The 25,874-nt window shown below is 44.4% G+C and overlaps 1 protein-coding gene across 1 annotated transcript in view; it reads right to left on the reverse strand.

Moving 5' to 3' along the window:
• Positions 1-24,855: 24,855 nt before the first annotated feature.
• PGM1 (phosphoglucomutase 1) overlaps positions 24,856-25,874 on the reverse strand; it is a 63,071-nt gene continuing 62,052 nt past the window's right edge. The window contains exon 11 of the mRNA XM_047085131.1: positions 24,856-25,501. Within this exon, the coding sequence (XP_046941087.1) occupies positions 25,412-25,501 (90 nt within the window). The 3' untranslated portion in view covers positions 24,856-25,411. The remainder of the gene's footprint in view (positions 25,502-25,874) is intronic.

Below are 25,874 nucleotides of genomic sequence, written 5' to 3' on the forward strand. Positions count from 1 at the left end.
TGTACCACCTGCTATGTAACTTACATTCCGTTTCTCATTTAATCTTCCAACCACCTTATGAGGTAGATATCATTATCACTATTCTCATTATTATTATTATTATTATTATTATTTCCAATTTACAAATGAGGGAGCCAGAGACTCAGAGGGAACAATTTTTTCACATAGTTATGGAGGCGGCAGATCTGGGATTTAAGCCCATGTCTGTTGAATCCCAAGTCTTGTGTTCTTTAATGTTAAATCCAATCCAGAGTTGCACTGAGCTCATTTGGATTTGTAGTGAGAGAAGACTTCAAGGAAGATGAGGGACTTGAACTGAATGTGAGAGCTGGGTAGGATTTGGATGGGCAGAGAGGAAGGGGAAGTCGTTCCGAGTGAGAAACAATAAGAGAGGCAATGTGTCATGAGACATTAGCACCTAGAAGAGGGCCTGGTACATGGAGGACTGTAAGACGGATGGATAGATGGCTAGCTGGCTGGCTGGACAGATGAATGGCTAGATAGATGGACAGACAGATGGGTGAGTAGTGGATGGCTAGAGGGAGGGGTGAGTGGATGAGTAGGTGGGTGGGCATTATCAATATCTCAACTTGAAAACCAATGTCGTCCCTCAAATGTGTCACCTCAAAGAGTCTGTGGACATATTCCCCGGAGGGTTCCGACTGCCTTTAGAGTTAAGGTGGTGTGGTAGTTAAGATTAAAGACTTTGATTTGAATTTATATTTCACTATTTCCTAGCTTTATGACTTTGAGCAATTTTCTTAATCTCTCTGGCCCTTGGTTTCTTCCTCTGTTTAATGAGGAAGATACCTTATAGCATTCTTTGAGGGATAAATGAACCAATGCATATAAGGCTCTTAACATAGCACCTGGCATTTAATAAATGATAAATAAATTTTAAAAATAAATACATACTGGAATCTGATTAACCTGGGAACTTTTTGTGGCCAGAGGCCTACCTAATAAGCAAAGCCTATCATTTGTTGAAACCATTTTCAGGGAGGCAGAAGTAGTTTACAGTATGCTAATTAAGGCTTCTAAACAAACACACGACAGGCCAGAAAACAAAACTGCAGGCCATTCAGCTTCTAAAATCCAAAAGACAGTTCAGCAGAGCAGGGACTTCACATTCAGAGACTTCTAAGGTACAGCCATTTTGAAATGGGAAGTCACCCATTATTTACTTTCATGACAAATCCATGGCTTATGAGTGGGAAAGAATCATATCACTCTACACAGCCCAACAGGGCATGGCAGCCAGAGGGTGGTCTCAGTGTGGAGCCACAATAGAATTACCCAAAGTACAGGACGTGGCCATGGACAGATTTAGGGTTGTACAGCTTGAAGCTTATAAATCGGGGAGATCTTCTTCAAGAAAAACAAGAAGAAACTATATAACTATTACACATTTTAAAAAAGCACATGATCCCATCAACACATGGTAAGGGTTCTTTCCAGGGCCTGGGGCGGGGGGTGGGGGGAGCCAGTGCAAGTGAGGGAGTCTGAAGTTTAAGCTCCATTAGCCTTGTGGCGCCTCTGCCTCTGGCTGTAGGAGGTGTGCCCTGCCTCTAAGTGGGACTGTGTTTGCCCTCAGCAAATATTATCTAGTTTGGATATAGACCTACAGAGCCTTAGAACTGAAATATTACCTCAGAAAGTAGCTATCTAGCCCATTCATTTTACATATGGGGAGACAAAAGTAAAGTGTTTTGGTCAAGGTCACACAGACTGGAATAATTAGAGTCTAACAATCAAATGAGTTCCATGAGAGAGACTGCACCTTGGAAAATTAAGTATGCCAATCTGTTAACCTTTTATAAATGGATATTTTCCATACAAATCAGTACCTATTTTTTTTTCACAAAAGGGAGAAGCATAGCAAAAATATATAAACCTATAGGCTATGCAGGCAATTGAGAATACCTTTTAGTAATATTTTTCAAGACTGTGATGGGGAACCCTTCTTTAGTTGCATGGAACCATTCATGCACACAAGAACTGTGGAGCACTAACTTAATTTGGGAACCCCTGAAAGAGAGCCCAGGGGTTTGATGCAGGAAGTTTATTTGGGAGGTGAGAAAGAGAGCAGGAGGCAGTGAGAGAAGTGGGGAGGAAGACAGAGGAGGAGGTAACGCTAATGGAGGGTGTGAGCTACTTTCTGCTATGGGCAGAAACTTCTGCTGGGGACTCCCTGAGGAAGTTTAGAGAATACCCCTCAGGATAGTCCCACTAGAAGATTGAAGGACTTTTTTACATTTTATTTTAATGTTTTTATTTATTTTTTGAGATAGAGAGAGACAGAGCATGAGCAGGGGAGGGGCAGAGAGAGGGGGAGACACAGAATCTGAAGCGGGCTCCAGGCTCTGAGCTGTCAGCACAGAGCCCGACGCAGGGCTCGAACTCATGGAGTGTGAGATCATGACCTGAGCTGAAGTCGGACGCTCAACCAACTGAGCCACCCAGGCGCCCCTTTAATTTTATTTTATATATTTTTCAAATTTTTAACTAATATCCTACACCCAACATGGGGCTTGAATTTACAACCCTGAGATTGAGAATCACATGCTCTACCCACTGAGCCAGCCAGGCGCCCCCCGAAGATCAAAGGCCTCTTATCCATCAATTCCCACTCCCTGTGTTGAAGTTTGCCCCAGAAACATGACCTTCTTAGCTCTTTTGGGTTCTGCCTGTACCTTTTTCTTTTTCCTCTCTTCTCCCCTTTCTTTTCCCTTCCTTTTCTTTCCTTTGCTTCCTTTCCCTTTCCCTTCCTGTTCTTCACAAAAGCCCTAAGAAAAACTCAGCTTTGCCCACCACAGAACTGCCCACCATAGCAGCAGCTGAATCAGAAGCAAACTAAGGAGATGTGGCATGGGGCACTGGAAGTGTTTCTACACATACCAACTATTTCCAGGAGCCATTGTTTGTCTAACCGAATATTTGTTTTAACCAGGCTGACCTATCCACATGTTCCAAAGAGGCACGAACATACGTCTCAAAGCCATGAATCAGTCATTTAATAAATGTTTGTCCCATGCCCACCATGGTCCCAGTATTGTTTTAGGAAATGGATATAGAGTGGTGAACAAGACAGATTTGTCTCTTCTTCATGAAGTTTATACTCCGGTGAAGGGAAGGGGATAAAGAAAGAAATGAATAAACAAAAACACAGTAAAAGTATTTGCTAGTAACAAGTACTCTTCATGCTGACAATTGCAAGATGGTAATGGGATATGACTAGCTACTTCAGAATGATTGGTCAGGGAAAGCTTCTCTGAGGAGGCAACATTTGTCTCAAGAGAATATTGGCAAGGGGGCCAGGGAGGGAGGGGATTCTGGAAAGAGGAAACAGCTAGTGCAAAGACTTAGTTCAAAAGGAAGTTAGATGTGTGAGGAATCAAGAGAGGTCAGGGTGGCAAGGGATACAGGAGTACTGATGCATAGGGGCACTTGTACCCCAATGTTTATAGCAGCACTCTCAACAATAGCCAAATTATGGAAAGAGCCTAAATGTCCATCAACTGATGAATGGATAAAGAAATTGTGGTTTATATACACAATGGAGTACTACGTGGCAATGAGAAAGAATGAAATATGGCCTTTTGTAGCAACGTGGATGGAACTGGAGAGTGTGATGCTAAGTGAAATAAGCCATACAGAGAAAGACAGATACCATATGGTTTCACTCTTATGTGGATCCTGAGAAACTTAACAGAAACCCATGGGGGAGGGGAAGGGGGGAAAAATAGGTTAGAATGGGAGAGAGCCAAAGCATAAGAGACTCTTAAAAACTGAGAACAAACTGAGGGTTGATGGGGGGTGGGAGGGAGGCGAGGGTGGGTGATGGGTATTGAGGAGGGCACCTTTTGGGATGAGCACTGGGTGTTGTATGGAAACCAATTTGACAATAAATTTCATATATTGAAAAAAATAATAATAAATAAAAAATAAATTAAAAAATTAGTTTAAAAATAAAATCTCATCAGGAAAAAAAAAAGAGAGGTCACGATGGGAAGTTGAAGGGGCAGTCAGGAAGAGACCATGTGAGGTTTAGTGGGTAGGGCTAGATGTTTGGAGTTTATTCTTAATATGTTGTGAAGCCTTTGGAGGGTTTAAACAGGGGAGTAACGTGTGGTGACTTTGTCTTTAAGAGTTCACTTTGGCTGCCTTATGAAGAAGCGAGCTGAGGCAGAAGCAGCAGCACCGTTATATGGAAGCCATTGTTGTAATCTGGATGGGGGATGGGGCCTTGGGTTGTGGAGGTGCTCATAGAGAAGAGAAAAGTGGAGAGTTTAGGATATGTTTCTGAGGCCAAGGTGATAGCACTCTTAGATCCATCAGATAGGAAAAACTGAAGGATAATGCCTAGATTTTTGGCCTGGGGATTATTTAGTGAGATGGGAAAAACCAAGTGTACTAGTTTGGGTTCTCCAGAGAAGATATAGATACGTGTCTATATAGATAGACACAGACAGAGATGAGATGATAGATAGACTGAAATAACCAGAGAGAGAGAGAGAGAGAGAGAGAGAGAGCGCAAATTACTATAAGGAATTGGCTCACACGATTATGGAGACTGAGAAGTCCAATATCTGCAGCTGGCAAGCTGGAGACCCCGGAGAGCTGATGGTGTGGTTCCAGTCTGAGTCCAAGTCCAAAGGCAAGAGAAGACTGATGTCTCTTTTGGAAGATAGTCAAGCAGAAAGAAAGAATTCTCTCTTTTTTTCCAGGATGAATACTTTTCTATAAATGAGGGAAAATAAGCCACATATTTTGAAGAAAATATCACTAAACTTTACCAAGGACATATCTATAACAAATAAACTATTTCTACTTTTTTTGTTTTGTTTTTTGCTGCTTAGTGTATGGGGAGCTAGCATTGTTTCTTGTATCAGGTCAATGTCTTAGATGATCCAGTCAAAGAAGATCACTTAGTCTAACCTGATAAAATTGGTATCTTTCTTGGGGCACCTGGGTGGCTCAGTTGGTTTAGCATCAGACTTCAGCTCAGGTCATGATCTCAGGTTCAAGCCCTGCATCAGGCTCTGTGCTGACAGCTCAGAGCCTGCAGCCTGCCTCAGATTCTGTGTCTCCCTCTCTCTCTGCCCCTCTCCTGCTCACACACTCTCTCTCCTTCAAAAATAAATAAACATTAAAAACATTAAAAAAATATGGGATACCTGGGTGGCTCAGTCGGTTGAGCATCCAACTTCGGCTCAGGTCACGATCTCACAGCTTACGAGTTCGAACCCTGCGTCAGGGTCTGTGCTGACAGCTCAGAGCCTGGAGCCTGCCTCAGATTCTGTGTCTGCCTCTCTCTCCACCCATCCCCTGCTCATGCTCTGTTTCTCTCTGTCTTTCAAAAATGAATACACTTAAAAAAAAAAAGAAAGAGTGTAAGACAGAGAGCCCTGGGCACTCCCCCATACTCTATATACATTAGTTTTGTGGGGTCGCTGTAACAAAGCATGGAAAAAGCAATGGCTGCCTCAGCTATGCAGATATAACTAGATTAAAGACCTTGAGATGGAGAGATTATTCTGGATTATACAAGTGAGCCCTAAATGCAATCACAAGAAGGGTGTTTGACACAGAGGAGAAGGCATTGTGACCACAGAGACTGGAGTGATGTGGCCACAAGCCAAGGAGAGATGGCAGGCCTCAGAAACCGGCAAGGTGAGGAAGGTTTCTTCCCTGGAGCCTCTAGAGGGAGTGCGGCCCCACAGACACCTTGATTTCAGATTTCTGCCCTCCCCGACTATTGAGAGAATACATTTCCGTGGTTTTAAACCACAGGTTCATGGTGATTTGTTACAGCAGCCCCAGGAAATAATACACGGTATGACTCATTGCCCAGTGCTCGGCCCAAAGCATACCACAGCTCTGCACAGTTGCTCTGATGGCTCACTGTCATTGTGGTCTTCTGCTGTGTCTTGTCTCCATCATCCCTGTCTGCTCACAATTCCTGCTCCCTCACAGCACAGGCTTACACTTAGCCCATCCATGTCTCTCCCATTCCTGTCTGTATTAGAATCTTCTAGCTTAGACAGCCATGGCTTTTTTCACTGCTCTTTGTGGTTCACATTTTGCCCCAGGGCACATCAGTTTGCTGGGCAGTGGAGAGGTTGGCTGTGCCCTTAAGTCAAGTGCCCCTCTGTGGCGAGTGTCCCTGGCCTGACAGAGATGGAAGATGAATGGATGGTGGGTCACTGGAGCACATATCTCTCCCTCAGGGGCTATGGACTGTGCGTGAGGCAGAGGATGGGGTTGCCAGATCTGGCTCAGCTCAAACGTCTGGAAATTTTTAACCAAAGCAATAGGAACTTGGTTCTGAGGCAGCACGTGTATACCGAAGGAGAAAATGATCCTCAAAGAACTAACTCTTCCTAATGAGGAATTACCAGAAACTTAGAGGTGGGCCAGAGCCCTCATTAAATATGGGATTCTTCCTCCATGTCATGTTTATGTTCAGTTGTGGGGCTACAGCTATTTGGACAAGGGAGAAACTGATCTTTTTGGTTCAGCTTTCCAAATGAACAACACTTGTGTTGACATCACTAAAAAATTGGGTGGCTGAATGAGGCCAGTCTACTTAGTGAGCTTCCTGGTCTACTGACCTCAGCTTGGCTATACTCCAACATAGAGCTTCCAAGATCACCTGGGGATCCAGTGGGACTGGGGCAAAGAGTCTGCGTTTCTAATGAGCTCCCAGCTGATGCTGCTGTGCTGGTCTGAGCACTTAAGTAGCAGGGCTCTGGGGCAGATTGGTTTCTGAGGACTCAGTTCCATGGATGTTTGTAGGTGTGCCTTGAAAAACATAACTAGATCCAATAATTTGGGGAAACAGTGGGTAAAGAAAAGTTCATCAAGGTCCCCATTTTCAGGACTCCTTGCCTGCCTACATGCCTGGTGCTGCCAGTGGGGATCAATTATATGCAGTGGTTCCCAAATGTATTTAACCACAGCATCTTTGTCTCCATACATCTCAAAGACTAGGATGTTATAAAGTATACCCCTGGAAATGCTTCTCTGGGAACACATTCCTTACCCCTTGCTTTTGGCTCAAGATGCCAGGGGGGAATCTTTAACAACAGGAATGAACAGGAGACTGTGTTCGTGGCTTCAGAGCCAGACTCTTCCTTCAGGCAGAGACTTAAGTCAGAGAGGTTAACGCTCTGAAGACTGGAGAATGTGTACAGTGCAGTGGCTGGAGTGATACAGACCTGCGTTTTAATCCTTGCTCCACATTTACTAACAGTACGACTTTGAGTCAGTCATCCTCTCTGAACCTTGGTTTCCCAATCTGTAAAATGGGAGTTCTGGCATATTCCTGTTTTGTGAGGTTAGGGTGAGAAATAAATGCATGTTGAGGACTCCATATGTTGCCTAGTACATAGCAAATGCCCAGTGGAAGCTCTTAGTATTAGAATGATGCAAAAATGTCACCACATTTCACATGCACCCCATTTTTTTACTCCAGTTTTTTTTTTATTTCAAGAGAGAGGGGGAAGGAGATGGCGAGAGGGAAAGAGAAAGCACAAACATTCTGACTTGGAAGGGAACTTGTGCTTTGAAGCTGACAAGTATAATTTGTCTTGAGACTGCCAAGCTCTTGGGTTGAGCCTTCATATTGGAAAAAAGAGACAAGTGAGATTAATCTGGGGCCTTCATTACTTACTCCATCTGGCCTGGCTTGGCACAGCCCCTTCCCTCTACAAACCGATTACTCCTTCAAAAGCCTCAGCAGAGTGGCCTCTAATGGGTTCTGACACGGCAGGAATGGGGCTCACGCAGCACAGAGATAAGGGCCCCAGCACCAGGGCCAAACACTTCCAGCACTACGGCCCAGATGCTCCACCACAAAAGAAAGAAATGAACTGAAAAGGAGCCAAGGCCTCTGGGCCCGGGGAGATCTCAGGATTCCTGGGAGACCTGGTTCCCCACAGCGGGAGCAGCAGCAGCAAGGCTCACGTGGACGGGACTGGTGATGTGGATTATCTGACTGGGGTGTGTTCCAATGACTATGGGCACTTTTTAATCTGACTTTACAGTCACACTGGGGATAGGAAAGTGCTTGGGGGAAGTGAAGAAGGTTGTTGTCTTTAGACATCTGCCAGTGAAAAACTGTTGAGGTGGTCTCGCATTTCCCCCAGGTGCATGTGGTCCCACAATGATGGCAGTGGGTGGGGAGTGGGAGGGGGAAGGGAACTGATGTTTCCTAAGCACCTACCATGCTCCAGGCAGGGTGCCAGGTGGCCTGGATTGTGCTGGCTCCACCACTCTGCACAAGCCTGAGAAGTAGACATCACTACCCTCTATTGAGAGAAGCTGAGGTGTTTATTCTGGGCTACCCAGTAAGTGATATGAATTTGAACTGAGGACTGTCCACCTGTGGGTCCATGCTGGTCGCTGGGCTATTTTGCACCCTCAGTAGCAGCCTTTGGATTTGAGAGAAACTGTAAGGTCGCTGTCCCACAGCCTCAGGAGGCACAAACGCAGTGTCCTGAGCCTTCTCTCTGAGGAGGTTGTAGGGCACAAAAGCTGACACCCTGGGGAAGGTGGAGCTCCTGAACAGAGCGGCATCCCAGATCGATCCATCAGTGCATCAGGAGCTTGTTTATCTCGGACTGGGGCACTGCCAGTCTCTGAAACAAAGCTGTGCTGCAGAGCGGCTGTCAACAACAGCCCTTTCAAAGGGCCATGGATTTTGGCTTCCAGGACAGGAGGGTCAATGTCCAGCAAGGTAGCTCCCATGCCTCGGAGAAGCGACTTTAGAGGCTTGATGAGCCACAGACTGTACAACACTGCCATCTCCTGGGAGCAAGGCCCACTCTGGCTTGGCCAGGTAGAAATCTGGCTCAAAATACCTGATTAAATCAATCTTCCCCCAAGGAGCCTTTTATAGTCCCATTATGAATCAGGACCCCCCTTTTTTCGTTAGTTACCAAAGCCCACAGAGACTGAAAGCATGGGCTTTCAAGTCAAACACTGAACTGTTCATTTTTTTCCTTTGGCAAATATATTTTTTAATGTTTTTTATTTTGAGAGAGAGATGGAGCAGGAGTGGGGGAGGGGCAGAGAGAGCAAAAGAGAATCCCAAGCAGGCTCTGTGCCATCAATCAGCACAGGGCCCGACATGGGGCTCGATCTCATGAACCATGAGATCTTGACCTGAGCTGAAATCAAGAGTCGGACCTTTAACTTACTGAACCACCCAGGTTCCTCTCACTTGGCAAATATTTACTGAGCACCTATTTTATGCCAAACACTGTGCTAGGCACTGAATACACAAAAATGATCAAGACAAATGGTCCATAACTTCGTGAAGCTTATATTCCAACAAAGAAGATGAACTGTAAATAAGAAACAATCTTGTTGTAAACAAGGAATGTGTTCATTATTACTGTGATGAGTTTAGAAGGAAGAGCACAGGGTGAGCAGGAGTACTTAATGCTGAAGGGGAGACAGGGACTCTGGTCTAGTCAATCAGTCAGGAAATCCTTCCCTAAGGACATGATCTATATGCAGACACCTGAAGGATGTATAGAAATATGAGAAGCAAAATGATCTAGGAAAACAACATGTGTGAAGGCCCTCAGACAGGAAGGAGCCTGGAACATTTGAAAAACTGAGAGTGGGGCGCCTGGGTGGCTCAGTCGGTTAAGCAGCCGACTTCGGCTCAGGTCATGATCTCGCGGTCCGTGAGTTCGAGCCCTGCGTCGGGCTCTGTGCTGACAGCTCAGAGCCTGGAGCCTGTTTCAGATTCTGTGTATCCCTCTCTCTCTGATCCTCCCCCATTCGTGTTCTGTCTCTCTCTGTTTCAAAAATAAAAATAAACGTTAAAAAAAAATTAAAAAAAAAAAGAAAGAAAAACTGAGAGTTCTATATTGATGGGCCATCAAGATAGAGAAAAAGTGTATGTGAGGAGAAATAGGCAGTGACCACATCACACAGGGTCTTAGAATGCCTTGTAAAAGGTTTGGCCCCATGTTGGTCAAGTCTCTTTGTTAACATATGACAAAGACCCAATGCAAACTAATTTAAGTGAAAAGGCTATTTATTGGTTCGTTAAGTTGGGAAGTCTGGAGTTAAAGCATCAGGTAGGACTGAATCCAGGAGCTCAAATAGTATCATTAAGACTTTCTTTTCGGGGAACCTGGGGGGCTCAGTCAGTTAAGCATTTAACTTCAAGTCAGGTCATGATCTCGTAGACCATGAGTTGGAGCCCTGCATTGGGCTGTATGCTGACAGCCCAGAGCCTGGAGCCTGCTTCGGATTCTGCGTCTCCCTTTCTCTCTGCCCCTCCCCTACTTGCACTCTGTCTCTCTCTCTCTCAAAAAATAAATAAATTAAAAAAAAAAGACTTTCTTTTCAACTAATTAATTGTCTCTGTTTGTTTCTGCATTTCTTATTAAGTAGGCCTAATTTTCTTCTGCACTGACAAATTCTGTCAATCCTGTAGGAAAATAGTAACTGATATTCCCCAGGCCTACATCTTCACAACCCAATGGTCCAAAAGAAAATGAAAGTTACTCCTCTATCTCCATTTGGAAAATAAAATCAGGGCAAGACTCTGATTTGCCCAGCTTAGGTCACATGGCTACCCATTAGACCAATCACTATGTTCATGGGGATGTGTCACAATGATTGGCTTAACATGGGCTGTATTCCTTCCACTGTAGCTAGAATGGAGGTGGGAGGTGAAGAAAGGAAAAGGGAGGCCACCATGCCTGACCTCCACAGGGCCATATGGAATATAGGAGGAGTTTCTCCCATGGGAAAGTGGTGCTTGATTGCAGAAGAGAAATGGGAAAAACGGCGGGATATATCAAAACACTGACAAAACAATATCATAACTGGCAGAAAACTATGAGAAACCACTGAAGGGCTGTATACAAGTGAAAAACAAGATAACGTTGTTTTTGTTTGTTTGTTTGTTTGTTTGTTTGTAAGACCACACTGGCTATTGTAAGGTTAAAATGGAAGGGACAAGAGTGGAAGCAGAAAGGACTTCAGATTCTAGGCAAACTGAAACACTTCCCAACTACCTAGAAGTTATCTAGAAAAGCTCAACAAACAATAGCAGAGATCATTTTAAATGCACAACAGAACTTGCCAGAAAGTATGAGAATCCTCATGGGGTAAAGACAAAGAGGAAGCTGAAAAACAGGGTTAAGTGAGTAGCTGAAGCAACAGCTCCCCAGGAAAGTTCTTCCAATCTTAGGTAACCAAGAGACTTATATTTTAACAGTCATGTGGTGAAAGGAGAAAGTCTTGGGCCTGCATGGATGGGTATTAGATCTGAGAACCTTCTTCCCCCTATACCCATACCACACATAAAGCTGGACATGATAAAATAATGGACCAGGATAAAAAATGCACCCATTGCCACAGAGAGATAGTAGCATTTGTGTCTTGGCCTGGTCTGTGGATGGAAAAAGCTATCCCCTTTGAGACTTTATAAATATGAGTTTTCTCATGGGTTTGGGGTTGAAATTCATTCCATTTGCATGGTCCTAGAGTCTTCAACTTTAGAAAAGGCTCCACACTTGTCACACCCCTGTGGTACCTGGGAGAAACAAACACAGAGCTTCTCTGGGGACCCTCAATCCAGGATGCACCCAGAGGGAAATCCCACGGAGCATATGCTCACAATCCCATGCTGAGGTTTTTAGCTGTCCCTTTCCCCCATGATCTTCAACCGGCTGCAGGCCACTAGGGCATTCCTGACCCCTTCCCAACCTGTTTCTGACATTCCTAGTTTCTGACCTCAAGATTCCTCTTCCTACCATGGCCTGAACGGAGCCAGCTGTAGCCCTGATATTTACATCAGTTCTCAAGCTGGGAACAGCTACCTCCCTCTCAACATAGCTATGGAACATAGTTCTATTAGTTAGGAAGTCTCCGGCTGTCCCCAGGGGGCAATTTTTCTCTGCCTCTTAGACCTAGCCTGGTGTTAGGAGGCTACATCCTGGTGTGACCCCGCATGTGTGATGCCCCAGTCATTTTGCCCTGCCCTACATGCTGGACCATTACAGAGGGAACAAGGGAGAAAGACATGACAATCAGGGGCATGCTCTAGGCTGGTCTTCATCCCAGTTTGTGACATCTCATGGAGGTGGTGTGGCCTGGTGGAGCCTGGGCTTCTCCTGGCACCAGAGCCCTATTCCTGGCCAAGCCCGAGTCTGGCAAATGTTAGACAGTGGGTGTGAGAAGCCACTCCTGACTCTACCCACCTGAATTGAGGAGTGTAATCTCTGACCGTGCTCTGGGAACCCACTTTCTTCTTACACCACAGCCTGTGGCAGTGAGGCCTGCTATATGGAATGCTGGCACTGACTTCTGAGGTGGAAACCAAATAACTATCTGACTTAGAAAAACAGGTCCAACACACCAGTCTTTGTGAGAAGAGAAAAGCCACAGAGCAGGCCAGAAACACTAAGGGAGTTTGTTGGCGGCTCCACCCTGCCCTGCAGTGGGGAACAAAGGGCCGCCTTCCTGTTTTCCTGAGAGACAAAGGCCAAGCCTTCACAGCCATTGCCAGGTCAGGATTCTCTACCTGGGCTCCAAAAGGCCAGGAAAATAACCATGTCGAGGCACCCATCCCAGGCATGTTGAGAGTGTTGAGGGTGGTGATAATGAGCTCCATGAGCTCACACATGGAGATGTGCTTTGCTAACAGCAGAGGGCAGAAAGGTTGGTTCAGGCCCTGGGCTATGCACCTTATATAGATGCCTTGGGCACTCCATTCCTTCAGCCCTCACTGCACACATACATCTGACCCCCTGCCTGTTGCAGGGAATTGCCATTGTTTGTTTTACCTTTGTTCTTGAGTAGTATATGGCTTCCAATGTAGTGCAGTGACTGGGCACATAGCATAGGCTCCATAAGTAGCCGCAAATGCATTCGAGACCTTCATTTTCTTGCTGCAGACAGAGGAGGTTAGACCCTCTCTCTAAAGGATTTTCTTTTGCATACAATTTAGGAATGCAGACTCAAATACCAGCAACAAGAGTTCAAAGTCTGGCTCCACCATCCAGTATCTAGGACTTGAAGCAAGTTATTTAACCTCCTTATGTTTCCCATATGTAAAATGGGCATATTACAGTACTTACCTCATGAGGATGTTTGTAAGAGTGAAGTGAGGTCATCTTTGCAAAGCACTTAGCATTGTGCCAGGCCCATAGAGGGAACTTGGCAAATGTCAGACTCTGAGTTTTTTTTAGCATTTACATATATTTATTTCATAATTCATTTGTGCATTCAATCATTCATTTAAAAGCAAAGTGGATTCAGAGCACCATAGCGACATAAATGAACAAAATAGCCTCATACTGGAGGATCTTGTGGTCTAGGGGCATTTGCTTTGTGTTAAGAGCTCTAAGAACACAAAAGGCCACATATCATACAATTCTATTTATGTGAAATTCTTAGATCAGGCAAATCCATTGAAACAGAAAGTAGATTTGTGGTTGCTAGGGGCTGGAGGGAATGGAGTGAGACTGCTAGTAGTTACCAGGTTGTTTTAGAGGGAAAGAAGGTGTTCTACAATTGGACAATGGTAACAGTTGCACCCTCTGCACAACCTTATGAACACACTGGAAACCAATGAATTATACACTCTGAAAGAGTGAATTTCATGGAATGTGAGTTACAACTCAATTTTTAAAAACAACACTCTAGAGTCTGACTGCCTGCCGCTTAAAGCTACTGGACCTTGGGCAAGTTATACAACCTCTCTGGGCCTCGGTTTCCTCATCAGTAAAAAGGAGATAATAATAATCATCTAATGGAACACTGAGGAAAATAACTCACTCACCATGCTGACTTTATCGGTGCAATTTTATTACTTCCCCTGGAATGGGAGATCTCTCCCCATCCTTTCTCTTCTAGTCTGTATGTTTCTTTACATCTGAAGTGAGTCTCCTACAGGCAGCATGTAAATGGATCTTGGGTTTTTATCCATTCTGCCACCCTGTGTCTCTTAGGAGCATTTAGACCACTTACATTTAAAGCAATTATTAACAGGTATGTACTTATTGCCATTGTGTTCATTGTTTTCTGGTTGTTTTTGTAGTTCTTCTCTGTTCCTTTCTTCTTCTCGTGCTCTCTTCCTTATGACTGATGACTTTCTAGTGTTATGTTTGGCTTTCATTCTCTTTACTTACTGTGTATCTGTTATAAGCTTGGGGCTAATAGTGACCATGAGGTTTATATAACATCCTAAGCATACAGCTTACATCTATATTAAGCTGATGGCCACTTAAGTGTGAACACATTCTGAAAGAACTTTTTTTTATTACCCTCCTCCACATTTTATGTATATATTGTCGTATTTTACATCTTTTAATTGATAATTTTCTTACTTCTAATTAGGGCCTTTCATTTCCCACTTAAAGAAGTCCCTTTACATTTCATGTAAGGCCAGATTAGTGATGATGAACTCCTTTAACTTTTGTCTGGAAACTTCTCCTTCAAATCTGAAATAGCCTGGCCAGGTAGAGTATTCTTGGTTGAATATATCATGCTACTCCCTTCTGGACTGGAAAGTTTCTGCTGAGACATCAGCTGATAATCTCATGGGGGTTCCCTTGTACATAACTGTTCACTTCTCTCGTTCTGCTTTTAAAATTCTCTCTTTATCTTTAACCTTTGACACTTTAATTATTGGGTGTCATGGTGTGAGCCTCCATGGGTTCATCTGGATGTCTGTTTCCTTCCCCAGCTTAGAGAAGTTTTCAGCTATTATGTCTTCAAATATGTTTTCTGCCCCTTTCTCTTTCTCTTCTCCTTCTGGGACCCCTATAATATGAATGTCTGTTTGCTCAACATTGTCCAAGAGATCCCTGACCCATCTTCATTTTTAAAAATTCCTTTATTCGTTTGCTGCTCAGCTTGTGTACTTTCCACCGACCCTGTCTTCCACATCACTGATCCATGCTTCTGTATCCATAATCTACTACTGATTCCCTCTAGTGTACTTCTCATTTCAGTTATTGTATTCTTTAACTCTGATTGATGTTTTTTTATATTTTCTCTTTGTTGAAGTTCTCATTGGGTTCTTCCACTCCTCTCTCCAGCCCAGTGAGTATCTTTATGATCATTACTTTAAACTCTTCATCAGGTATATTGCTTATCTCAGTTTCATCTAGTTCTTTTTCTTTTCTGAGGTTTTGTCTTGTTCTTTGGAATATATTCCTCTGTCTCCTCATTTTGCTTGACTTTCTGTGTTTGTTTCTATGAATTAGGCAGAACTGCTACTTCTCATAACCTTGAATGAATGGTCTTGTGTATGATCATCCCCAGTGTAGACTGTGTAAGCCTGGTGGCTGGAGCTGTGGCTGGAGTGGGCTGGGAGTTCTAGGACACTCCATGTGGGGCTGCCCTGGTGGGATAGCTGGGGCTTTAGTGGGGGTGGGCCTGAAGTGGTCTCAGGGCTTTCAGTAGAAAGAGTGTCTTGGCAGGAGAGCTGAAGCTTAAGTAAGTGCAGTGAGATACCCCAGGGGGTTCCATGCAGGGGGCACCTAACAGGACTGCTGGAACTGAGCCAGGAATGGCTGGGGGTTCCCAGGGTACTCTACACAGGGGGTGCCCTGGTGAGGCAGCTGGAGTTGAAGCAAGCATGAACCAGGAGGTACTGGAGCACTCCACTCCAGGGACGCCCTAGAAAGCTGTCTGGAGCTGAAATGGTGTTGGTCTGGCATGTTCAAGGTTCTTTGCACCTGAGTCACTTTGGCAAGATGGCTAGAGCTATACGCTAAAGAGGTATCCTGAGGAAGCAGGCTGGCAATGGTGCCCAGTCCCTACTCCCATCTATCAAGGTCAAAGGGAATGTAAACCATGGCACTTGCCAGCCCCTCTGACCAAGAGAGAGTTCTAGCAGCTCCTTGGCTTTTGGGTTCTAAGGATGGTACCTTTATATTCTAGTTGCCGTTTTAAACCATGTTTTTTTTTTCCTGTCCCCCCAGGGTCTTCTTACATCACCATTTGGGACCAGAAGACTCTTTACCAGTGTGATTTTAATATGCTGTATTACAAAAAACTTCCAAATCGCCAAGCAGAGAATGACAAGAGTAAGATCCATTTAAAGAAAAAAAAAACTTTTATAAACATATTGCTTAGGTATGTCACATCGCACTTAACGTGATCTAATGGGAAATATCCAGAGCTTTTGAAACCTATACCACTCCATAACTTAAGCTCTAACTTCCAACGTTTATTTATTTTTGGGACAGAGAGAGGCAGAGCATGAACGGGGGAGGGGCAGAGAGAGAGGGAGACACAGAATCGGAAACAGGCTCCAGGCTCTGAGCCATCAGCCCAGAGCCTGACGCGGGGCTCGAACTCACAGACCGCGAGATCGTGACCTGGCTGAAGTCGGATGCTTAACCGACTGCGCCACCCAGGCGCCCCTAAGCTCTAACTTCCAAAGAAAAGCAAGCAAAGGCTTGACCTGATGATCTGGAAAATTTTACTCTGAAGTTAAATTTTTCAAAAGGAGGAAAGCATCTGGGCTTTAAAAAATAATGCCTTCTTGAACTAACAGCACCTTGAATTAGTATTTCAAAATATGAAATTTTCAACCATATTTAGTCAATTTTTCTCTTATATTCCCTGGGACAGAAGGTAGCATAAGGCAAGTACCCATTGTTAGCTCTAATTATTACACTGCAGGAAGTTCTCTGCAAAAGGTGTGGATAGATTAAATATGAATGAAATAAGTGCTGAAGAAACATGAGAAAGAGAGGGACCAACTGATGGTGGCAAGGAGTCTTAGGTCCACAGAGCATTTTATTCATTCATCGGTGCATCACAATGATGGAGATGAAATCTGAGAGGTAGTGATGAAAAGCAAGGACTTGACTTACTATGTTTTAGCTGAGATCTGTCACTTATTACAACTGTGACCTCAAGCAAATTACCTAAACTCTCTGCACCTCTGCTTTTTCATGTAGAAAAAGGGAATAAAAATTACATGAAAAGTGTGCAATTAAAAAAAAATCCTGGCAGCCTACTGAAATAAGGGTCAGAGCCAGATTTAAATTGCACTGAGGTAATAAAGAAATGTGAACTTTTCTTGCTTGAGTTTATGGACTCACTACATATTTACCGAGTCTCTTCCATGCACCAGGCATTGAACCAGACTTTGAGAATACAATGCAAGACACCATTTTTCTCCCTGAGACATTACTGTAAGGAGGTATGAAGTATTGTGGTCACCCAGAAGAGACTTACTCCTGGCTAGGCAGATCAAGCAAATTTGTTCTTGTCTTACCTCAAATTCTCAGTAGAAATCCTGATTACTCTAGCTCATCCTTTTGAACCAAGCCACAGGTCATGTGATAGGTTGCTGACTCGAGGATTGGCTGCCCTTGAGTCAGGTGCTCACCCCTGGTCTAATCAGCTGTGGCCAGGAAATGTGATGGTGGCTCATGGTACAAAGTGTGGTCGTACCCTCTCCCCCATCAGAAGCTGGTTTCTCTTAGAAGAGGAATGGGGCACAGCAGACCACGCTGGGGTACAATAAGGAAAAATTTTCCAACAGATGTAACAGCGTGTGCAAAGTCGGGCCAATGTGGAAAAATATGAGATATTTGGGAAACTAGGAAGATGGGAGGATGAAGAAGTGGATTGTAATTGGAGATAAACCTGGAAAGGGAGGCTGGGGAGGAGCTAGCTGGGCTGAACATTTGTCCCCTTGCTATGGAAGTCAGGACATTCTTTCACTGCAGGACAGGAGTGAGGGTGGTGAGAATCATTATCCCACAAATGCTCACCATGGACCACTCTGGTTCAGAGTCATACTGGACCCAGGAGCGGGAATCCCTGGTCACTGTTGTCAGAGGTCCTCTTCCCACCCATTCCCCCGCCCCCCCAAAGAGTCATTTTGAAGGTAAGCCTTTTTTCTCTGGAAATTGCTAAACGATAGAAAAGAAAATCTACCTTGAGCATACAGACAGGAACATAAACCTGAATTCAGGGGTTCTGAGAGGAGCTGTTCTTAGGATGCCAAGCACTTTCCCCACAGAATAACCAGTACCAGACTGATTCAGGGAGATGTGGAGATGTGGCAAGCTCCCGAGTCTTTCTTCCATAAATCAACCACATCGCAAGGGGTGATCTACTGAGGATACTTAGGACCCCTGAACTTGGGCATTGACCTCTTCCCAACTATAAGTTGTGCATATATGTGTCTCTACCACTACCATTGATCAGTAGAAAACATTATTATCAAAGTGTAATAAAATTTTATTATCAGTTTATCTTGCCCAAACCATCATTAAAAAAATATAATAATCTGAAAAAATAAATTTATTTTTCAATGGAAATAACCAAGGCCTTGGTTCTAGCTCTAGGTTTTACCTGGACCTTATAGTCTGATCAACCCAGGTTCAAATCTCAGTTCTACCACTTGCTAATTTCAAACTCAGGCAAATTACTTAATCTCATACAGTCTCCATTTGCTCATTTGTAAGACAGAGCTAATAATTCCCATCTTTCAGGTTGGGATAAGGATTAAATGACAAGGTGTATATAAAGTGATTAAAGGTATCTGGTACCTAAAAGATGATCAATATACGTTATTTGTAGTAGTAATCCGTATGATTTGGGACAAAGAATCTGATTGCTAAATGTCGTGTTCACTGCAAATCTGTTACACAGCACAGCTGTGAAGATTAAATGAGACAGTGAGTTGAAGTGTTTGGAAAAGTGCTATACAAACTTTAGAATTCATGAAGTCACATATGGGGACTGTTACAGCCAAGGCAGCAAAGTGGCAGATGGGAAGAGTCAAAATGTAGAAAAAAGCTGGGACCATGACCTTAAGATAGTGAAATCAACCTCTAGTCCACTTCTTAGTTTAAAAATACCACTAAAATTATTTTATTAGTATGGTTTAGGCTGTTTCTGAAATCAATTGTGATTCATCTCATTTAACAGTAATCACTAATTTTCTCCATATTGTGAACATATTTTTCATCAATTTACAGACTGGCTGTTCTGTAGGCTTCCACACCCTAAGTGAAGTGTTTGTTAAACATTGTAAAGGTAAGAAAGTAAGAAGATTCCCAAGTAGCAAATAAGTTTTCATTCATATCCCCACTGAAGTGATTAATATTTTTCATTAATTTTCCCCCTTTAAATTTAAATTTTAGTTAACACACAGTGCAATTGTGGTTTCTGACTACTATTTCTTGTCTAGTGTATTGTGTTGAGTTTTCTGGAGCCCTGAGCTTAGTAGAATCAGTGCCGCAATCAATTTGTCATGTCTGTCATGGGTATGGGAACGTGAGATGGTATCTGGAGCCCTGAGTTTAGTAGGAATGGTGCTGCAATCAATTTGTCATGTCTTCCATGGGTATCAGAATGTGAGATGGTAACACGTGTCTATACTCAGGTAAGTGATGGATGCTCCTGGTGATAATAATTTCTAAATTAAATTCATTTTCATACTCACATGACTCAGAATGGTATATTCACTGGAAGAAAATCTGAAAATTGTGACAGATTGTATTTTCCAAAGATGCCTACAAGAGCTCCTGTTGCACATGTTCTGCTGTAAATGACCTTGCCACCCCCACCCCCTGCAAGAATAGGTAGGATGTAACTCCCCTGCCCTTGAATCTGGGCTGGCCCGAGTTGGTCACAACCAGTAGGATATAGCAGAAGTGATGCTACATGTCTTCCACAGCCAGGTGGGAAAGGAAAATATAGCTTCTGCCTGACTTTCTCAGTACACTTGCTCTTGGGAAGCTCCCTTTTAGAAGCTAGCGCCATGCTGTGAGAAACTCACGGTTAAAGAAGTCATGAGCCAGAGAAGCAGTCAATAGTTCCCAGTGTCTGGGAGCCTCCAGATGATGCCATCCCCTGGGCATGTGAGTTATTCCCCAGCTGTTCCAGTCTTCTCAGTGAGGGTCCAGACACTGCAGATCAGACAAGCTTTTTCCACAGTGCTCTGATGTCCTGACCCACAGAATCCATGAGCATAGGAAGATCGTGCAAAAGTTTACCGCCACTAGATTTTGGGGTGCTTTGTTATACAACAATGGTAAACTGGAAAAAGAATCCCAAACACCCAAAGGATGGACATGGCTGGTCTGCCTTCTCCCTCGTCGTGTTTGTGAGACTCTGTAAGGCCCTGTAAGCTCCCAGAGTTTCCATCTCTTTATCTGGGATAATAATAGCCCTTTTAATCACAGTACGAAAAATGAAGTCAGAAAGGAACGGAGACAGAACTTTTACAAAACAACACTGTCGTGAAAAGCAAACAGATCGCTACTCTTAACTGGCTTTTCTGTCGGCTGGACAGCAGCCCTCTGAATCACAGAAGACATACTTTTTGGAAAATAGTTATTAGCCCACACCCACAAATCCAGCTTAATAGATCTAGGTAGAGTCTACATGTGGTGAAAAACCAAACCAAAGCCCTCAAAAGGTCCCCAAGACAAGCAGACAGACATGAGACACAGTCTTGCTGGCAGTGACCTCACTCCTTTTGTGTAATGACATGCCAAACTGTAAGAATGTGTCTTGCTCTCATAATAGGAATAGAAGAGCCTCTCACTCTTCCCCAAGTACATGCTGTGTGTACCAATGGTGTGAGGCCCGGGGCTGGTGTACCCACCTTGCCTGTCATGGCTTTCTTTCCGTGAATCTGCTCAGAGGCGGTCTTCAGGGCCTGGGGCTGCCTTTGTTGACTCTACTCCTTGAAGAAAAATAACTCCTTTCTATATTCAGGCTAATTTGGTAGAACTCTTCCCCAACTATACCCCCAATTAACGTTTGTAGCAAGGAGAGATAAAATACTTTTTAACATTCAAATTAAGTTTTACTCAAAGTGACCATGACACGTGTATCTCCCATCTGCTGCCAGTAGCCACCCTGACCCTCTGTCCTGGGTGCTGTCTCCCTTTCAACCTCTAATGCTTTATTATGAAAGATTTCTTGGTTAGAAGAACATTCACAAGCTGGGAAAGTTGGTCAACTAACTTGTCACCTGCAAAATGAAGCTACTCGTACTCCATGGGCTGGGTGGACACAGGGGGGGGCACAGCAAAAGTCGCATTCTGCCACGCGACTAGATTCCATTCACTCTTTCCAGAAACTGTTCACTGAACTTTTACTATGTGGTGGGCATAGGGCAAGATCCTGGGTTAATACTGACGAAAAGCCAGTCCCCAGGAGCTCGCAGGGCAGTGGGAGAAATGGAAAGTAAACAGGCTATTAATATAGGGCATGGTAAGTGCTGTGAGGAGGGTTCTATAGGAATACCTGAAAAAGTGCTCAAACCAGACTTTGGAGGCTCAGGGAAAGGTTCTTGGAGAAGACAGTATCTAAGGAATAAGCAGGAATTGGGGGGATATCGTGGAGGGTGGGATGGAGGGGAAAAGGGATGCAGGCAGACCGAAGAGCAGCTACAGAGACATGGAGCCTTCAGAGCACAGGACTTCCAGAGAACCATGGGTGGTTCTATACGGCTGAAGTACCAGCCATAAGGCCGAGAGCAGAGGACAAGGAGTTGGTGGGGTAGGCCACAGGCAGGACGCCTGGCCTTATTGGTGACACACACAGGCACTTGGACTTTACATTTGAGAGAGCACTTAGCTGATGACGAGGGGAATGGATCAGAAGGGGCAAGAATGAAGGCCAGAGGCCATGAGGGAATCTCTGCTGTAATTCAGGCAAGATGCAGTAACTCCAAGCATAACGGTTGACATTACTCACATCATTACTCTTGCTGGGAGTTCAGAACATGAAAACATGAGGGGTATGTCTCCTACACTTTGTAATATGTTTTCTAAAGGATTCTTACACAGTAAGGCCAATATTTGTCTAGTAGATGAACAAGAAACGCAGAAGAATGCAGCATGGATGAACTCCAAGGCAGAGGAAGCAGAAGGACCAAGGCCCCAAGGCCTGGCCTCCCCCAAAACACAGTGAGCTTAGCCTTTGTTTTCATTCTCTGGGGCAAGGCCCATCCCCTGTATGCCTGGCCATTTTCTGGACCTGGGGAACATCCCTGACCTGGAATCTGCTTCTCCAAAGTGAAAGCAGAAATGTCAAGAGGGAGGGGGAAAGTGAAACTTCAGAGTTCAGCCCCAAACAGTTCCAACCCAATTTTCTCACTGTAATCCTCACCACACCCCAGAGAAAACAGGCCTGACTCACAGACCACATCAATCCTGGCAGGCGGGGAAGCTTGGCAGCAGGCCGCTGGCCAGCCTGTCAGGGTCCCATCCCCCAGCATTCCTGGTGGGCACATGTGTTGGGGTGTCTCTCTGGAAGCCACAGAGGGAGGAAAGGTGGCCCTCACCCATGCTCACCCCCACTGCTCCATGGCTCCAGTCACCTCCTTCTTCCTCCCCTGAGCTTTTAACTCCCAAACCCGTAGCCACGTGGGGTCAGGGAAAACAGCTGAATTATGATCAGGGATGAGGAGGAAATTTATAAAGCCATTCTAGGGGCCACAGACCTGGGAGTGTCTGCAGCTGATTCAACAGATGGAGAGGCAGAAAAAAGGTCATGGAAGTAAATGAGATTCCCGGTCAAAATTCCACTTCCATCACATGTAGCTGGAAACCAGGGGCAAATGACTTGAGCTTCTGTTCTGCTTCAGTTATCTGAATTCTAGAACCGGAATAATAACATCTTGCTTGCAGGGTTACTGGAAAGCTTGTAGCCCAGCATCTGAAACTGAACAGGTGCTCAGAAAATCTGGAGTCTAACATCAGGTATTGCCTACACAACTCGTAAGGCATTTATCCTGTTCAGTCTTCTATTTGTGCTGACTTCATTCCCTTTGCTAGTGTCACAGGCAGTTGGAGCGTAGCAACTGTGTGTCACACATTCCTCCCTTCCCATGGCATCTCACACTCAATGTGGGTCAATACATATCTCCTGGCTGACTAATATACCCAAGTATCAAGATCCCAGGGCCAAAGGGAGGGCGAAGACAACAATGGCAAAACGAACTTTCTGGCACTGAACGCTCACGGTATGACCCTTTAATAAATAAAATACAGGGGCATTTGTGCAAGTGCAAAAAACCTTTCTTTCACCTGTTAGAAGCAGTGAGTCAATAGAAGGGGCAATACAAAACACTGGCAAACCAGGCAGGGCTGAGCTTCACAGACTGGGGGCATGTCACTGCCATCCAGCAGTGAGACAGTGGGCAAGTAACTAGACTTCATCTGTAAAATGGGGATATCCAGAGCATCTACCTCATAGAGTGATTGGGAGCATGTAAAAAAATATACACAAAACACTCAGAATAATGGCTGGCATTTGTTCGACAAATACTCCTCTTCCTCACATCTGGGTGAAAGCTCAGTTCCATCTGCTGGACTAGACCCTGTTGCTAAATGGCAACACTGGAAATCTCACCCCAGATGGAGACCCTGTCACCTGGAACGGGGGGAGTCCACTCTGGGTGGGGGAGGGGTGCAGAGCTGGGCTGCCTCTCTGGAATAGTCTGTATGGTAAGGTGACTTTGTGGAAATGCCCTGCAAAGCATAAATGCATCACAAGTATTAGTGTTACAACTTTTGTTTTTCTGATACTTAATAATCTAGAAACAATAGTATAAGCGTAATCCCAGTTCCCACTTGCTGGACAACTTACCATGAACTAGATAAAGTGCCCACTGCTTTTCCCAGGTCCACTCACTGAATGTTCTCAATGACCCTATAAAGTTGGAACTACTTTCATCTCAACAATTTTTTTTTAATAATTTTTTTTAAGTAGGTTCGACGCCCAATGTGCAGCTTGAACTCACCACACTGAGATCAAGAGTCGCAACTCTACCAACTGAGCCAGCCAGGCGCCCCTTCATCCTAATTTTAAAGATATGGAGAATGATATTCAAAAGTGACTCAAAGTCTCCAGTGGGATTCAAACTCAGGTCTGCTGGCTCCCAAGCCTATGCTTTTAACTATCACATTTTACTTATGGATTAAATATATGTGTTTTAAGATAAGGAGGATGCCAGTGGGCTTAAAATATCCAGCTAAATGCCAGTAATCCTACTGATGTATTCTGAGAGCTCTACTTCTAGCCCCTCAAGAGCATTATGGCATCTCAACACCATAAAGCACATGGCAGTGCTTTGCTATTTAAGATCTCCTGAAGGGGCGCCTGGGTGGCTCAGTCGGTTGAGTGGCCGACTTCACCTCAAGTCGTGATCTCTTGGTCCGTGAGTTCGAGCCTCGCGTCAGGCTCTGTGCTGACAGCTCAGAGCCTGGAGCCTGTTTCCGATTTTGTGTCTCCCTCTCTCTGACGCTCCCCTCTTCATGCTGTGTCTCTCCCTGTCTCAAAAATAAATAAAACGTTAAAAAAAAAATTTAAGATCTCCTGAAAATCTTGCTTTCCTTCATCCAAATTAACCATGTCAAGTTTATTTTACCCACTTCCGATAGATCCAGGGCTCAGTTGACCCTGCTAAGATCTGAAATTCCAGTTTTTGAGCATTTCAAGGATTTCAAACTTAGCACACAGAATATTTTGTTTTCTAGCTAGGACATCAAAACAAAATACACCTTCCTTTAAAAAAGAAATCTATTGGGGCACCTGGGTGGCTCAGTCAGTTGAGCGTCCGACTTTGGCTCAGGTCATGATCTCGCAGCTTGTGAGTTCAACCCCTGCCTGGGGCTCTGTGCTGACAGCTCAGAGCCTGGAGCCTGCTTCGGATTCTGTGTCTCCCTCTGTCTCTGCCCCTCCCCCGTTGGCATTCTGTCTCTCTCTCAAAAATAAACAAACATTAAAAAAAAAAAACTTTAAAAAAATTTTTAAAAAGAAATCTATTTTCTTTCTGAAATTGAAAGAGCATTTTGCTGTTAAGAAAAAAAAAAGACATCAAGAAAGAGTAGCTTATTTTGCTTTAATATCCCAAAATATTTGTGTGACTGGGACTATGTTGCAAACCACGGCAGAAATCTGTAGACAAGTACGTCTCACTCTGAGGAAAGAACTGACTGGAGAGAAGGCACCAGAAATTGCATTTTGCTGGATCACATGTAAACAGTTAATGGGGAAAGAATTCACAGAAGAGAACAAAAGCTGCAGTGTCCTGTCGTTGGTACATCCTAAGGATGAGAAATGGCCTCACTAGCTGATGCTCAACCTCCATCTCACATTGTAGTCAACAGAAGCTGGTGCTAGGGAGACAAATACCCACACAGCAGCAGGGCCTAAGGGCACAAAAAGGAGGTGGCATTAGCATAAGCCCCTGGGTCCTCTTTTCCTCTTTCCCACAAATGGCAGTGTCGCACTAATGTGCCATTCATCAACAATTGGTTAGTGGAAAAAACGAATCCTAAAAAGCCTGGGTGAATACGCTTTGCTTCTGTCCATGCTCTTCAATCAGATGACTTGGAGGGTCCGGGGTGGAGGGACGTACCGCATCTGGCCTGTCTTCTTAGGTGATAACAGTGGGTGCAGTGCGTCCCGTCCTTTCTTGGAGCTGGGACACCTTCAGAGCAATGGAAATAAGGGGAGCCAACATGACCTGAGGGAGACACAAGGAAACCTTTTCCATTACTTTCTCTAGACACAGATCCATAGCTCCAGCCCTCGGATTACCTCCAAGACCCACAAGTCTGACAGCCTACTCCCTACTCCCACATCCCAAAGACTGCAAGTCTAAGCACAAAGATGTGTCTTTCCCCTAAAACCTGCTTCCAGCATCCCTATCTCAATGACTTAACACCACAGTCCATCAAATAAAGCCAATGAACAGCTAAGAGTTACTCTTGACCCCTTCTTCTCCCACATTCCCCTTCTCCAATCTATCAGGAAGCCTATGTGACTTTTACCTTCTAAGTATCTTTCAATGGCCGCCATTTCTCTCCACCTCTCCCAGGGCCACAGATCTTTCTAAA

Source organism: Lynx rufus, unplaced genomic scaffold, assembly GCF_022079265.1.
Source record: "Lynx rufus isolate CCGP_SWC_20201006 ecotype Redwood Valley unplaced genomic scaffold, mLynRuf1.p SCAF_2, whole genome shotgun sequence".
In the NCBI taxonomy this organism is placed as follows: Eukaryota; Metazoa; Chordata; class Mammalia; order Carnivora; family Felidae; genus Lynx; species Lynx rufus.